General features: G+C 52.9%; 3 protein-coding genes across 3 annotated transcripts; 1 reads left to right on the forward strand and 2 right to left on the reverse strand.

The window, feature by feature from the left end:
• Positions 1-2,472: 2,472 nt before the first annotated feature.
• ACET3X_005196 (uncharacterized protein) lies at positions 2,473-7,081 on the reverse strand. The gene is made up of 4 exons (XM_069451375.1): positions 6,818-7,081; positions 4,635-6,772; positions 3,762-4,587; positions 2,473-3,712 (listed from the first exon to the last, which is right to left on the reverse strand). The coding sequence occupies exons 1-4, from the start codon at positions 6,933-6,935 to the stop codon at positions 2,640-2,642; spliced, it is 4,155 nt and encodes a 1,384-aa protein (XP_069307240.1). The 5' UTR covers positions 6,936-7,081; the 3' UTR covers positions 2,473-2,639.
• Positions 7,082-7,341: 260 nt separating this feature from the next.
• On the reverse strand, positions 7,342-8,975 carry ACET3X_005197 (uncharacterized protein). The gene has a single exon (XM_069451376.1). The coding sequence runs from the start codon at positions 8,926-8,928 to the stop codon at positions 8,002-8,004; it is 927 nt and encodes a 308-aa protein (XP_069307241.1). The 5' UTR covers positions 8,929-8,975; the 3' UTR covers positions 7,342-8,001.
• Positions 8,976-10,094: 1,119 nt separating this feature from the next.
• Positions 10,095-15,515, forward strand: ACET3X_005198 (uncharacterized protein; the record flags this gene model as incomplete). The annotated part of the gene is made up of 3 exons (XM_069451377.1): positions 10,095-15,271; positions 15,342-15,375; positions 15,423-15,515. 3 exons carry the CDS (start codon positions 10,095-10,097, stop codon positions 15,513-15,515), a joined length of 5,304 nt encoding a protein of 1,767 aa, XP_069307242.1.
• Between the last annotated feature and the right edge of the window lie 1,302 nt (positions 15,516-16,817).

Here is a 16,817-nt window from a genome sequence, read left to right on the forward strand (position 1 = left end):
GTACAGAGTTTCTGAACAAAGGAAAGCTATAAGCATTCTTGCGTGCGGTATCCAAAGTCCGATTCAAACTTGTTTCATCGTTTGTCCTGTTCTCGTCGTGATCTGCTGGGTCTCTGCAGATTTACAAATTCCTGGCACATGACTAATGTTCATATGCGAACCCGATGGCTCGTGCAGATTGGGTAGTCGTCGTTTAGTCGTCGTTGTAGCATAGTGAGCCTGAAAGCTCCCGCCATGCCCAGAGTCTCTGTTCCAATGATCATTCCTATCCAAGACAGCCCGTTCGGAGCGATTTGCAGTCGATGGTGCGGTATCCAACTCCGATCCCAATTTCATGATGAATCTCAAAAATCATCCATGTCCCCCATGAAGTTATCGTCGCCCGTATCCACCGCCTTGTTCCTCAAACTCGTACCGTGCTTGAAATCATCTTCAAAGTCGTCGTCTTCCGCAGCCTCGTCTTCGTCCTTCTCCTCTAGCAACTTCCTCTTCTCCTCTTCACCCAACTCCGCCTTGTTCGCAGCCTGCATCCTCACGCTCAATGGCCGATTCTGCATATAACTCTCCATGTAGCTGGCGCCCAGACTACTGGGGTAGCCATAGCTGCCCGCTTGGTCCACGTCATCCACACCACTGCCGTGTAAACCGCCAACGTACGTGTCGAAGTTGATGTCGTCTTGTGCGAGATTGTCAATTTCGAGTTCGGCGCTTGTGGCGGTGGCGGTCGGGTAGATGGGATCTGGGCCTGCGGTTTCGGGGATTAAATGTGCGGCTTGTGGGGGCAGAGAGGGTGATGGGTCGAGGAATGTGCGCGTTGCGATTTGAGCAGAGCCAAAGGGCATGCTGGGGGAGCGTGGGGAGGTAAGCGGCGGAGAGTGTTCGGCGGCAATGGATATGGTTTTTGGTGATTCAGAGAGAGGCTTTGCGGCCGAATTGATAGCGTTAGTCATGGGGAGGGGCAGGCTGTGGTGTACGGCATCACGGTGCTGGACATGGACTGGCGGCTCTGGGCTGGTGAGCTGTGGATCTATCATGTCGTCGAGCGACGCGGTTGAGTTGGAGGCGGACGTTGCTTCGCTGCTGGGCGATGTGAGAGGTGGTTCCTCGACGGTATCTGCAGGCAGAACGGTTTGGCCGTCAATGACCAGACTCACGCGCTTCCGTTGCGATCTAGGCTTGTCCTTGTGCCGCAGCGCAGACTTCTTCATGGTGGTGCGCCTGGCCTTTTTGCCAGTGTCGGTTGGCTGGTTCTCCTTGGCTGGCTGCCCGAGGGCTGCGCATTCCATGTTCTTGTTGTCCTTGGTAGACCTGTGCCCGTCTTTGCTCTGCTCAGCATCTCTCGACGAAGCTGCGTGGGCGGAATTGTGCTTCGTTTTCTTCTTCTCTGGCGACGTATCGCGTGCGTCGAGCAGGGGAAGAAAGACGGGCGTGACTAGGCCATAGAGCTCCTTCTCGCGCTTGTGGACTCTGGTGTGCTTCTTCTGCTTGACCCTCTCCTGGGGCTCTGGGTCGAGCGGTGACGCAATGTTTTGGGCATTACTGGTAGTGGTTTGTTCTGCAGACGCGGATTGCTGGTCGCATGCCATTGAGCGGTACCGGTCTACAAGCTAGGCCCGAATCAGTCTTTGCACACAGAGTCGATGGCAGCGGGCGTCGCAGTCGTACCTCGTCGCCATATGCGCGCAGTTGGTGCTGCTTGGCCTTTATGTAGTCGTTGATGTCGTCCTCGAGCTGCTGCCTCCTCAGCTCGACGCTGCGGGCCAAGGCGTCCAATTGCTCCTTGCTGAAGCCTGGTACCTCGGCCAGGCTCGGGTCGGCGTGAAGAAGCATGGACTGGGCTGGAGGGAGAGTCTTCTGATCGGCCGGATGATTCCGCTTTGGGCGCAGGCCGGCGCAGGCCTCTGCGGCCTTTAGGTGGTTATATATGGCGGGAAAAGATACTTGGCGGCACCTGAGCAGCGTCAGTCGTCGCACTCATGGCGGGCGGTTATATGCAGCACACAGGCTGCGCTGGTCGCATTACCCGTCGCGTACCTGGTATCGGGGAGTGACGCATTCGGAGCCTGGCGGGCGATTGGCCGGCGTCGAGGTCACAGGACGGCTTTGCTGTGGCTTCCGCGCTGCCCTGTACCAGAGAGTCAATCTCACCGAGCCAACAAGACTGGGACGGCAGCCTTTGCAGCTTCTCACGCGGGCAACGGGCGCGGGCAACGTCAAGCGCGTGCTCGGAAGGCGTCAGAGGCGGTGATTGCAAAATCTCTGCCTCCGCTCCTCAGAGGGGCAGCCCTCAGCCTTAGATTATGATCTGACGCTTTCTACCCGGCTGCTCTTCGGATACACGCCTTGCCTAACGTAGCCAGGCCGCGGTGGGGGCTTCGCGCAGGCGTTGCAGAGATCAACGGTTCTAGAAGGGTTCGCGCCAACACCCCCTCCCACCCACCACCACCACCACCCGCCCTACTGCCACAGCACGCGTCCTACTACTCGTCATCCGGCATGCGCCAAGCAGCCCGCGATCCTGCACTGGGTATGCCGTGGTACCCAAAGCCGTATACAAGCTGACATAGGCTAATTCAACGTCTGCGTCTGGCAGTCGACACATGGGCTTGCTCTCTAGTCTACAAGGCCTACACACATCGCTACGACAGCCATGTAGGATGCAGCCCTTCCAAAAAGTCTGCATCTACGTTAACAAAGCTTCGCCAAAAGTCAATCTCACTCCGACTGGGCTTCTTCTGAACGGCCCACGTGACACCTTCACTCAATCTCCGACAGTCGTCTGCATCCTTGCCCATGACCAGGAACATATCTCGGGCAACTACCACTTGACCTTTCCAAATGCGTTCAAATGGCCTCAGTATCAGAGTCATTGATTTGTGTATGCTCCATTCGCTCATTGGCATGTCCTTTGGAATGTACTTCCATTCCCAGAATCTGCCCCTGTCGTCCAAGAACCTGTCCCCTTCCCTGGCGGTCATTGGGTAGAAGTGCGGAGCAGACCACATACGCAGCGCCGAAAACCTTGCTGAAGCGTGTTGAGCTCGGAATTGCTTTGCCGTCCTGACAATGTAGTCGCGATCCAAGGGCGTAGGATCTATCATCTCCCCAATCATCTTCGTTGAATCATTCTGGTGTCGGAAATCGATGTAGAGGTCGAGCGGGCGGCCAGGTTCGGCGGCAGCTGTTACAACACCACTGACCCGCGGATGGTAGGAAAGCCGAATGACGCCCGTTTTGAACAAAGGAATGATCACGGAACGGATCACTTTGCGCCATTCCATTGGGTAGATGTCCTCGACAAAATCAAGAGCGCCTCGTTTGTGCTCTTTCAGGAGCTTGTCCCGATCGGCCCAAAGCTCCGCTGGCATGTACACGTTACTGAGATGCGTTCTGCGATCTGGAATTCGCTTGGCTCTTTCCTTTTGGTCAAACAATAGGGACGATTTGAATGGAAGACCATGTTCAGAAGCGACAAAATCCTCCGTCTCGTAGAACATGGCAATGGCGGCATAGGCTTGGAAAGCGTCGTCAACGTTTCGGCGTTCTTTGCGGAAGAAGGGCGCCATGCTCATAAACTTGCAAAGCTCAAACGGACCGGGGTTGATATTGCTCATGACGAAATTGTCCATGGCGGCTACTATGGATTGGTGCTCTTTATACCTGCTAAGACCGCCAGGTTCTAAGTCTCCCAGATGACAACACTCTTTCGCGACTAGATTGCAATCGTCAGTTACTATCAATACCGGAGCGATGAACGCTACCTCTGTCACTTGACCGTTGGGAGTGGCTTTCAATCATATCCGCAATGTCAGACCCATCGTCGAGATATATTCGCTGACGGCGCAGAGCAGTCCTTAGCATATACATGAAATCAGAAGGAGGAACCTCGAGTCCGGCTGTTACTAGGCGTGCATCTTTGGGGTCGTATAGTAAAGGCAAGAAATAGTACGGGTCTGCTGTCATAGCTACCCATCCATATTGTGGAACCAAGGGACCAGATCTTTGCTTGTGTGCTTGTTGATCTGCCTCGAACAGGTACTTGTGAAAATCTCCTCTCACACCTGGAACACGCCTGGGGTTCAAGTCGGGTTGTAATCGTGCATTCTCTTTCACACTTGCTTCATCTTCGTCTTCGTCTTCGTCTGATCCAGATCCAGATCCAGAATCAGAATCAGAATCAGAACCCGATGATTCATCATCAGTACTGAGATCGTAGCTGATCTTCCAGGCTCTGAGCTTTCCCATCTGAAATTGTTCTATGGCAGTCTTGCAGCGGGGAGTGCGGTTGGGTATGTCGCTTTCCGCGTCCTTTGGAAACAATATGGAATCCTCTACTTCGTCCGCTTCTGTGAACTCGTATCGCAGCTTGACCTTGTCATATTCTGCTTCATGTGTCTCGGGGTCGGACTGGTTGCTAGTAATCTCCGCATTCTTGTCGAGGATATCAGCCAGAGTCTGTACCTTCTCTCCTGGACGAATGCTGCGAATACGTCCGGTGTCATATTCTTCTGTCACGGTTTGGAAGATGTGGCGAACTCTGGTTAACATGTCTTTGGCCGTCCGAAACTGAAGGGCATGCGCAAACACCTACTTCGTTAGCTATTCATGCGCAGATATGGCTGTGTCTCACATACCTCCTCAATCTTCTGCTGCAGCTCGTGCGCGCCTCCACCGGGTGCCGCATCCCAAATGTAAACATCGTAGTAATCATCAAAATTGACCTGCCATGACCTCCTTGCTTCAATTTTTTCGATAAGTTCGGGTCCGACTTCGCTAGTTACATTGTACTCGCGTTTGCTGGCTCTACCAATTCCAGACTTCTCACGGCTTAGCCACAGTTCTTGTTCGGGTGGCTGGACTATGACATAGCCAGTTACTGGATCGCGAATCAAAGCACGTAGTTCGCCCGACTCCATAGTCAGGTATTGCACGAAGCGACGGTTGAAAGCATCGTTACGCTTGATGTATCCACAAATGATATTGCGGGATTCTTTAATCTCGTGGGATCGTCCTGCGATTCCACGACCGCCAGTCTGGAATCTTCTTGTTTTCGCCTCGGCGTTATCCATCTGAAAGTAAGGTATGAAGCCGACGAGCGCAAGCTGTTGACTTTGCCTATCCCCAATAAATCTAGTCCACTTTGGAGCGAGGAAGTAGTGGTACATAGAGAGTATGTTGAGCTCGAACAACTCGTCCCAGTTGCGACACAATGCGACGGCGTCAGCGAGGTTCGAGTCTTTAGCAATGATGGAAAAGTGAAACCAGCCGCTGCGGTTGAGGGCTTGCTCGCTGCGGTAGTTGTACATGTCACGACCACAAACTCTGATCTTGATTCGCTTCTGAATGACTTCGTTCTCATCAGAAGCATCACCAAAGTCTACAAGGCCATTTTGTTCTGACTCGGGTGGCTGCTGTTGTGGTTTCTTCTTGGTCGCTCTTTCGTGTTTGGTGCGGTATCGGTTCATGAGGACAGACCGTGAACCACTATTGTTATGCAATTGTAGCATAATGTCGCCTGTAATATCGCCATGGTAAAGGTCTTCAGCCAAGTCTTTTGATACTTCGGGCCCATCAGCGCCATCCCTTTCGCGTATGAAGTCCGCACATGCATCTCGCACATCCTGAAGACTAGGACGCTCCAACTTGAGACAAAGATCTCGTAAGTGCTCTCTTGTTACATCGTCCTTTTGCAGAAATTCTTCTATGCTGTTGGTCTGGATCGCAATGGGCAACAATGCGCTAGACGCTAGAAGAAGCCTACAGAAGAGAAGATTCTTGATTTCGCCGATCTCGACCAATAGCTGCTCGATCTCATCGTGGGGAATCATGGCAACCGTCCTAGGGTCAACAGTGCCCTCGCTGCCATGAGCGGAGTAGCTTGCTACGCCTTCGAACGGAACAGGCGTCCGAAGTCTTTCACGCATCTGTTCCTTAGTCTCCATTTCGATGAAGTCCTTGCTCCCATCGCCTTGTTTGGTTGGGTCTTCTAATTTTTTTGTCTCTGCATTAGCTTTCCTTGCTCTTTTCTTTGCGCTCTTGGAGAGCGCCTTCTCTGTAGGCTTCGATTCCACTGGGTCATCAGCCTGAGACGGCTCAGCTTGTGCAGGAAGCTCGTCATGCTCTTGCACGTTGAGCATGAGAAAAAATCTAATGAGCTCAATATAATTATCCTTTTCGTAGCCGTACACGTCTTGGATTGGATCCCATTCTTCCTGCTCTTCCTTTGACATCTGCGCGAGACTTTTGGCGTATATCTTATTCAAGTACTGTTCTTGGCGCTTCTTGTTTTCTATGGAGTTTCTCTCACATTGATGACGATCAATCTCCTTCTGGTGTCGTTTGAAGAGTAACGATTCGAGTTTCACTTTCCTACCCTCACTTTCCGCCTCTTCCGCCTCTTTCTCTTGGCATTGTTTGACCCAACTGAACCACTGCTTCTGCTCGTACATGACTTCCGCAGCACGTTTGCCGAGTTTCTCGAGAGCTTTTACCATGTTGTATCTCTCATTCTGTAGTCGGTCCAGGTATTTTTCGTGGCCATAGTCGTTGTCAACCGCAAAAAAATGACTATGATGCAATTTGCGTGCTCGAATTACGCGATCAAGCAAATTGTACCTTCGGAACAGATAGTCGTGCACCTCCCGTAGTGCTGCTTCGCTGTCGACATCGTTGAAGTCTTGAACAACGATAGAGGCTTTCTTGCCTGCTAAGTACACTGGCAGCTCCTGGGTATCGAGTACGGCGTTTCGCCTTTTGTAACCTAGGTAGAGAGCTGCAGGATGTGAGCAATAGCTGGCGAAGAACAGATCTTGCTTACCATGACATTGCCGAGAGTGGAAAGCACAGAGTCTGCCATCTGGTGAAGTCGCTTCTCTGTCACAGCCCGTTTGCGCACTCAAGTCTGATAGCAGCCGCGCACGACATATCGAAGCCATAACAATAACGAAAAGGACGTTGACCCAAACCCTTACCTAATTCACATAATCTTCTTACAAACGCCGTTGGAGATCTGGACGGGTATTATCTGTTTGGTTTAACGAGCAAGAAGAAAGTTCACAGCGCTTCCAGTGACGGAGGGCTAGCGGTTTGAAGACGAGCCAGATGTCAATCGAGGGAACCTTGGGAGCAAAGCGGGTATCCGCCAAGACTGTGGCGCTAACCACATGTAGAATTAACCTTGGAAGAGGGGCGGTCATCTCAAGGCTGCGCGTACATGACTTTGTATGGTATGCGAAACCGGAAACGACTTCTGTTAGTTGTTGTTCACATGGTTGTTGTAGTCTTCTCCGTGATTTGTGATCGACGTGCACATACTATCATCATGTTCAATTCACTACACTACCTAGACACACCAGATTTCCATGGCTTCCCGGTGGCTTCCAGGTCGCGGCACAAGCGAGCTGAGATGACCGGCCATTCTTCTTGTTAGACGTAACATTGTCTGCGATCGATAAGCAGGTGGTGGGTACGTGAAGAGGAAGAAGAAGTAGAGAATGAGCTTCAGGTTTTGATAAATTGAGCCACATAGCTATGAGCAAGAGACGCTGAGGCGTAAGACAGGCTTGATCTACATTGACAGAAATCCATCCTCTGCTCTTGTTCTTCCATATATCCTTATTGCGTCGGTGTTGTATGAGGCGCAGGAGACATGAATATTTGTGAAGTCAATCTCACTACAAAACATAGGAAGTGGCTCCTCGTCCTGCCATGTACAGCTACCCGACTAGCGACTTTGAGAAGGTGGTGGCTACCCTGTATTAATGTGGTTGTAAAGGTTGTGCCAGATGGACTCAGGCGGACGTCTCCTACTCTGCATTGAGAGCCTCATGAGTGGTGCCATCTTCTGTCGTAATGTGCCGAATGTTTCTACGAGACAGGCGTCAAGGTAGGATAGCGGATATGGCTGCAGGAGAGCGAAAGAGGCTGATTTTCGCTCTCCATCATCGGCCACTGTATATGCTGCTGCTGGCTTTTCTGATATCTCTGTTCAACCTGCTAGACTCAATCGCCGCCCTCCTCTTCCTTTGCCTTTTCTTCCGCTTCTGCCTTCTTCTTGTCCTCCCATTTCTGCTTCTTCTCCAACAACTTCTGAAGGTTCTTCGCGCCATTGAACACGCCATATGTCTTTGCACTACACGCCGCACATGTAGGATCCTTTCGGTACCTTTTTAGAGCGCAAGCCTCGCAGAAGTAGTGTCCACACTTTGTAATGATGGGACTCTTGTAGGGTTTCTTGCAGATGATGCAAGCAAACGGTATCTTCTCCAACAACGCAAGATCCACTCCATCCTCATCCTTCTCCTTCTCGTCCCTATTCGCAGAAGCGACAACTGTGCCCCCTGGCTTCTTGCCCTTGGTCGACATCTCCCATTCGCGGTCGAGCTTCCAGCCGGCGGCATAATCTTCACGCGCGTGCAAGAACTTGCAGTTGTCGCCAAAGCCACAGAAACCCGTCTGCTTGTAGTCCTTGCACACATCCGGCGTGTAATCTGTGACGGTAATTGTTCGTATGTTTGTCGATGCTTTCATAGGCCCTACTTGGCGGCTGGGCGCGTCGGGGTTCTTCTCAAGGAAGGTCTGAGGCTTCGTTCGCGTGCTGCCGAGCAGGTTCTTGGAGCTAAGGGCGTCATCGGCGTTCTCGTCGTACCAGTTTGACTGCTTTGTCGCATCGTTGCTCGCTTCTATGACAGCCGAGCGATTTGCTGCGTACTGTGTTGTGCCCTCGACGGCTGTGTTTGTCTTCTGGTCCACGGTCGAAGCCTTGAGCGCATTACCGGTGGTCTTCCGCCGCTTCACTACGTGACCGTCTTCGCCTTCTGCGTCTGACCCTGATGAGAAATCCGAATCGGACTGAGGCGGCGGCGGTGCGACTTTTCGAGGCGCAGCTTTGGCACCTCGCTTTTTGAACTTGACGACAGGTGCTTCCATGGTCGGATATGCGTGAATGAGTATGAGGTGAGGTGCGAACCAGGTCGTATCGCAGGAGTGAGCTGTGCAGAAAGTCCGAGCCAAGCTGTGGCTGAGAAATACAGCTTCACGTGACGCAGTCTGGGGTAGTGGCGTAGAGCTTCGGAGGTCCCGAACTGTCGCCACAGCAGGCGGATAGAGATAAACTGGTAAGCAGAACGCTGCAATTAAACTTACGTAGGCGAGAGATGCCTGTGACCGGTACTGGCGCTTTTTGTGAGGGTTGTGTTCGGGAATCAGTAGCAGATCTCTTAGGTGCCCAGGTGCAGTGTTGTACCCGTTCAGATGCAGGCAGTTGCGGCATTCCTGCAGCTGTGGATCATGGACTAGCGAGCATACATAGAGATGCATGCAGGAGGACGCCCTAGCAGAGCTGCAGTAGTGAGGGGGGGCGCGAACCAATGAAGGGGGACGAGGGGCATCTGTACGTTGTTGACCATAACATAGAGAAATCACTATATTACATCTAGCGCAGTGTTGTAGTAGTGTTAACACAGTATCTATATAGTGTTAATAAGTTAAAATAGTGTTAATACGCTATTTAACCTTAATGTAGCGATTTCTCTGTTACTAAAACCCCCCTCTGCGCGCTATGGGATGTTGTGGCTGGATCGCTGAAAGCGTGCAAGCGTCCAGTGGTGCACGATCGCTTCATTTCGCTCCTCTTCACGACACCCACGCTGCTGCTCCTCATCGGATCTTTGGTCCCGCCAGCCTGTGTCGGCATTTCCCTTGCATTTCTATCTTGTTTCCTTCTTCGCCATCTCCCCGATGCGCCTTGCTTATTTTCCCTAGTGTGACGGAAACGCGACCGAGTGCCAGCAGCCGCTGCCGTGCCCTAGTCGCTTTCCCACGCGTTTTCCGCTCCTTAATACTACTGCCTTTCGCCCACACCACCCATCTCCTACCGCCATTTGCAAGGCATAGCGACGTGCAAGTGCTCGTCCGACACGCCGCCGCCGCCACCACCACCTGCCGCCCTATTCCGCCCACGTTTGCCGCTCCTTAACACTGCCTTTCGCCCACCACCACCCAACTCCTACCGCCATTTGCAGGGCACCGCGACGTGCGAGTGGGGGATCTTGTCCAGGAGATGACACAATAGGAAACGGGCCTAGGGACTACTAATGGCTGCAGCAAATCCTCCACCGGGCGCGCTCTCGGTGGAGCACCACAATGGCTCCGACCCCTTCCTCGCGGCGCCGCACGACGCCCACCGGCAGCGATACTCTGCCTTCGACAACTCGCAGTTCTCCCTCTATCTCAATGGATCGCCCCAGCAGGCCAAGCGCGCCCTCGAGGCACACTTGGCTGAGACAACGCGCAGACTGCAGGAGACATCGCATCTGGGTAACGCGCTTGTCCAACAGAGGAAGGAGCTAGAGGACAAACTACAGGAGGTCGACCAGCAGCAACACGACAGTGATATTGGCCCGGAACTGCGCCAGCGGCTGGCTGAGCTGGAGAAGGAGTTCCACGAGGTCGGTCGGGAAACGGCTCGCGCATTTCTCCCCAAGTCTCGCGTACCCAGTGGTGAGACGGATCCGACTGGCGGCTTCGTATACTCTAGCGAAGCGATCCAGTCACCGACCAAAGTGAGCGTTCCTTCGCGAAAGCAGAGGAACCAGCAGCCCAGCCGCATCAATGACATCGCGCTGGCTACAGAAATCTCCACGTCTTTGCTTTCTCAGTTGAAGGACCTCCAGGCCATTCTCCTGGAGAAGGATGAAGCCCTCAAGGCGGCCGATCTAGACCGATCGCAGCTTGAAATCGAGGTCGAAGGCTTGTCGCAACGTTTACGGACACTCGACGAAAGCGAATCGCGGCTCAAAGACGTCAACTGGAACCTTGAGACACAGGTCCGTGAGTCGGAGACGCAATTCAAGTCGGCAGCAGACAAGGAGCGCAGCCTCAACCATGCTCTGGATCTAGCACGTGCTGAGAGATCAACCCTGGAGAAGGAGTTGGAGGATCTGAAGCAGATGTACACGAAGCTCAACGACGATCACATCAACAAAACCAAGCAGCATGAGACTGAGCTTTCTAGCCTGCGGCGAGTTGCAGCCATGACGGAGACGGAGAAAGGTGCAATGCAACGCAAGGTCGAAGAGCTTACGTCCAAGAACCAGGAGCTAGCTCAAGCAATTGCTTATCGCGCAAGATCAGAGCACCGTGGTCGATCTGAGGGATCATCTGACGACGATCGTGGCGTCAGACTCCGATCTCGTACACCGGAACATTCGCCTGAACCTTCTCCAAGCAAGGCTACGCCACGCCACGGTATGCTCGAATCGGAAACACTCAAACATTCGCTCCAGCACGCCCACCGCATGATCCAGCAACTCAAGAACAACATCCATCGCGAAAAGACTGAAAAGATCGAGCTAAAGCGTATGCTTCAAGATGCTCGCGACGAGGTCGACGCTCAGCGCGCTTTGGTTGGACCTGGTAGTGCAAGCCGGCGACGGAAGAGCGACAAGAGTGCCTCCATGAAGCCGCCTCCCCGAGCTGACCGTCTCGGAGCATTGCGTAACGTCTCACAAGAGATTGTGGAAGATGACGAATGGGAAGAACAGGATATTGTACTTGAGACTCCAAGCAAGCCACCACAACACTCGAACTCCGTGCCAGGGTCCTTCCCAAGCGGCTTCAGTTCCGCCGCAGAGACGAGCGCTTACGAAAGCGCCGATACTGCTAACGAAACATCGGATGCTGCTTTCGAGACCGCCAACGAACGCGATGGAATAGCGACTGAATCTGACGCATTCCAAACCGGAGCTGAGACCCTTGACGGAGACAGCAGCGACCAGCTGACCGAGACCGAAGCTGGACCTGCCAAGTCTGGTGCTCGACGGAGTCGGCCATCCATCTCACAAAGTGGTCGCATCAATTCTTACCGAAGCACAGCCTCCGCTTCTGGCGACGAATATGACTCAGATTTCAGGACTCCTCTTCACCACCAAAGCTCTCGCTTCAGGCTGAAGGCTCGAGACAGCAGTTCGCGGAGATCGACGCCGAGAGGTTTAGATTTCTTCGCAAGTACGCCACCAGCATCAAGAGACTCTCCTGCCGGTTATATTAGCAGCAGCAACGAGAACACTCCGGCTCAAGGCAAGAGTCTGCTGGCAGAGTTGAACGATTTGAGCGGAGACGACGATGATGCTAGTTCTGTGGAGGGTTCACCAAGTCGATCCAGTGTCGTGTACTCGAACCATGCCACGCCAGATCCACTAAGGAAGGCCGTTCTCGGAAGGTCCCTCCTTCAGCCAGATGCTCCCAAGCCCACTATGGTGGATTCGGGCACGATGACAGAACCGGATGTTCCTGAACTCATCTCCATCTCTTCCGTCTCGAGCCAGAACACTCAACCGCAAGCCGTTCCCTTGCCTACATTACGAGTCTCTGCCCTGCATTCGAAAGACACGAGCCCGCAAGCTTTACCCCCTCAAGACCTCAAAGTGTCCTTGGTTTCCTCGCAAGACACCGAACCCAAGCATGTGCTACCCCCAACTCTTGGTCTTTCCTCTGTTTCTGGTCATACTACCAGCCCTCAACCCCCCAAGATACCCCAGCTGGCTGTGTCATCTTTCTCAAGCCAAGGAACCGAGCCACGAGTTCCCTCAGCCCCGTTGTTTGCGATCTCTTCGCTGAACGCACAGGACACAACGCCACGTGCCGTACCTATCTCTCCTTTGAAGATGTCATCGGTATCTGCCCATACCACTGAGCCTCGACATGTCGCTCCTCCTTCTCTTGGGGTATCAATCGTGTCATCCCAGGGTACTGATCCTATCGTACCAGTGGTTGAGAAGGTTATTGCTCCTTCTCTAGACGTTTCGTCTATTTCTCAGCAGACCACTGAGCCCCGAGATGCCCCGGCCCCCAAGCTACTGGCTCCAGCAGGTCTGTTCACGTCTGCTATCTATGCGCAGTCAACAGAGCCCACACAGCACGACGAACCTATCTCGGCATCGGAGTCAAGATCGATCTCTGATAGTATCGTCCCAGCATCTACTGCACAAGACTTTGACCACAGGAAACAGCTTGTACCACTCGAAATGTCAAGTTTGTCTGCTCATGCAACCGAGCCCAGGGATGTACCCTACAAACCGACATTGCTGCAGATGTCTTCTCTGTCTTCTCACGCGACTGAGCCTAAAGATCTACCTCGTACGGTCCCGTCTGCGTTCTCCGTGACGTCGACTCAATCAACAGAACCGTTGGCGCCTAGACCTAGCAAGCAGCAGTTCTCCCAACTCTCCGCACAGGCTACCGAGCCTGTTGCACTGCTGCAGCCACAATTGCAGCTGTCAAGTTTCTCTGCTCGTTCTACCGATCCAGTGGAAGTCTCCAAAGCAAACCCACCACAGCTCTCTTCGCTGTCCTTCCAGACATCTCTTCCTGTGGAGCCTATGAGAGCAGCACCGTTCTCATTCTCCGGGCTGTCTTCACGGTCAACCGAGCCAGTCGTACCAGCGAAGTCGACTCCTGCCAACTTCTCAGAAGTATCATCTCAGACCACTGAACCCGTACAGCCAAAGCAGGCACCTCTGCAACTTTCAGTCCTCAGCGGACTGCAGACCGAACCAATCGTAATCCCTGCTCCTTCGGCTTCTGTACATCACATTTCCGACGTGCGAACTGTCCATGATACTCAGCCTGAGTCGCCGACGCTTCCGGCATTCCTACCAACTCCAACAAGTCGCCCATCTACAGCAAATCGCGTTTCAGCTCCAACCATGACATTGTCTCCTGTTGCTACACAGGGCACCGAACCATTAACACCGTCAAGACCTGTCACTGCCCATCGGGCCGTCGCGCCTTCTGTGACTATCAGTGCTTCTTCCCAGACAGAAGCAACAGAGAACAAGCAAGTATCTACGCCAAAGCTTGGTTATCTCGACGCTACATTACCCTTGGACCAGGATGTCGCATCAGAGACGAGCACCCCACTGGTTGAGAGCACGGATGGTCGTATGCCTCTTGCGCCTGTGGATGCCAATGCTGTTAGAGAAACGCGCCGGGCACCAATGACAGATGGAGGCACCCAGACAATGGTGTCTGCTCAGCAAATCGACAAGCTGCTGCTTGCCCGGAGTCAGCGATGGAGTAGTTTGATCACCACGTCCGGGCTAGAAAAGTCACTGTCCCCACCCGAGTCGCCTAGTAAAAAGTACGCAAATGAGCCAAGTCGAACACCCAAGCGTCCAAATAGCTCTGGAAGTATGCGCTCTCGCGCCGCAACGCCGCCACCACTGCCTTCGGATCATAAGGAAGTCATCGCCGCGGCGACCCTCAAACCAATTTCTCCAGGCACGATGGGACCGCCGACAATGCCAGCATCTGCTTACAAGAGGCGACCGCACACGCCTACCATCAAAACAAACAGCAACACCCTCACTCCCAGGACAGGCGGAACTACACCACGCGTGCGCCGACAATCGCAACGCAGCGGTGCGTCTTCACCTTTAAGTCGGAGGTCGTCACTGTCGTCCTTCACCTCGGAGATCGACCAGCGATTCAACATCCCAGGCGGCCCGTCTTTTGCTGCAAATGGATTGCCGCCCGGCGCGACAGATCCGCGCATGATCCAGGCCATTACTCAGACCATGATTGGCGAGTACTTGTGGAAGTACACTCGCAAGACTGGGCGTGAAGGCATGTCTGAGAACCGCCATCGCCGTTTCTTCTGGATCCACCCTTACACCAGGACACTGTACTGGAGCGACCGAGATCCCCAGAGTGCTGACAAAACGACGTTGAAGGCTAAAAGTGTAGCTATCGAATCTGTTCAAGAAGTCGATGATCCCAACCCTCTACCTCCGGGACTTCACCAGAAGAGCTTACTCGTCATCACGCCTGGTCGATCCATGAAGTTTACTGCTACAACAGGTCAGAGGCACGAGACGTGGTACAACGCGTTGAACTATCTATGCCAACGGGTCGACGAAAGTGAACAGCAGAAGTCGCCTACAAAGTCTGATCAGGAGCAGAGGGCAGCAACCGAAGACGAGATCCAGGACGAATTCAACGGTGGATACCGCAGCTCTTCTCGGCAAACAGGGCGCTCAAGAGGTTCAATGGCATCATACGCAACCCGGCGGACATCGTCTCGCGATTATGGTCAGGTACCTACGATCCGGCAGTCGCATGTTACACCGCATCGTGCAACGTCGACCGAGCCACTAGTGCATGGAACCGTCTCTAGCCGCATCAACAGCATGCTCCGACCCAGTGTCTCTGCGCTGCGAGGATCATTCACGAGTCGGCGAAACAGCAGGACCAGCGCTACAGAGTCTGCTACGTATGAAGAGCCCAGTGCCTCGAACATGGAGCTTAGTCGGGACATTCATGAACATGTAGAGCGTGACCAGGACTTTATGCCCAATGTCCGAGCGTGCTGCGATGGTAAGACTCCTTGGTATCAACAATGTATAAGAGCTAACATGTCCAAGGGAAACACGATGTCGGACACCTTCATCAACATACAGTCAAAGGCCGACACGTCAATTCTCAAGCTTCCAGGCCTTCCCTCTTCGGTTCCATAAGTTCGCGTGCACAGTCCCGGACCGAGTCACGTACGGAATCACGCACTGAGTCACGGACTGAATCGCGAACTGAGTCGCGAACTGAGATGGAGGCAGCAAACTATGGAGCTGGTGCATAATCTCCACCTCACACCCACACCCTTTCCTATATTATCACCTGTGTTCGTTCTAAGCGGCACTTTACTAGTCACTTGATCTGACTGACAGTCTCTTTTCCTTTAGCATTAGTCGTTTCGTATGGGAACCGCTCCCACTTTCCTATGTATCTATCAATCCATCTCTCGGCTTTTGGACTTTACATTTCGGTTTGGATCCGGATGAAGCAGAAACTCAAACTCGATATCCGGTTCAAGGAGCTTCGTGCATGGCGTTCCACGGTGAAGCATTTTCTGTACAATTTGCGCAGTACGTGGGAGCTGTACACTGAGACGACCTGACGCTTGCTATGCGGACTAGTTTCCGGCTTCTCTCCGTTTTACTAGAAGTGTTTCTTTTCTTTCCTTCTGTAACTCGTTTGCTCTTTCTTCTCTAGCCTGGACCATGCGTTATTGTTTCAGTCACATCCTTAGTATGGTGGCGTCGCATAATGTTTTTGCTTGGGTTTAGAAGATAGTGTTGACGGCCTGTAGTCAGATTGATAGAAGATGAATCAAGAAAGATCCAAATTGCAGGTAGTGTTCCCCTGACCATGATATAATTTCTTCGTGCAAAGAAAGCCTGCATGTAAAACAGCCGAACATGAAGGAAGAAGCAAGCCGAAATGAGTATGGCTATTCATAGATGTTGCACTTGCTCATCACTTCATAGAGCATCACAACTCCCATAACGGGACATACCAAAGCAAGATCAACGTACTATGGCAGTGATGTGTGTGTGTGTGTGTGTGTGTGTGTGTCGAATGGCATAGCGAGTCGAAGTGGACATGCTCGCATGAAGTTCATGCACATGGGAAGGCGTTCCTTGCTGGCTCCAATAACGCCAAGATCTGCCGCGTGCGTCACTAAAACACCAAACTTTCGCTCCAGCCAAACGCGCCTGTCATTTTGAATCTTTCCTCGACCACAACATCGACCACGAATCGCGCATCTCGTTTTCCGTCGAACCTTCACTTCTGCATCTGCGGGCAGCTTTCTGTATACCTTTAATAGACTTTCGCATCCGACCCGTAATACAAATCACCACCGCAAGGCCAGAGCGCGACGCAGCTTGCCATCCAGCTCCTGACCTAAACCCACCGCCACGTCGAGGCAAAATCCTCGCTGCCGCAACCCTACAACAATCGCAAAGTAAAACTGAGCCAGA

Source organism: Alternaria dauci, chromosome 4, assembly GCF_042100115.1.
Source record: "Alternaria dauci strain A2016 chromosome 4, whole genome shotgun sequence".
Lineage (NCBI taxonomy): Eukaryota > Fungi > Ascomycota > Dothideomycetes > Pleosporales > Pleosporaceae > Alternaria > Alternaria dauci.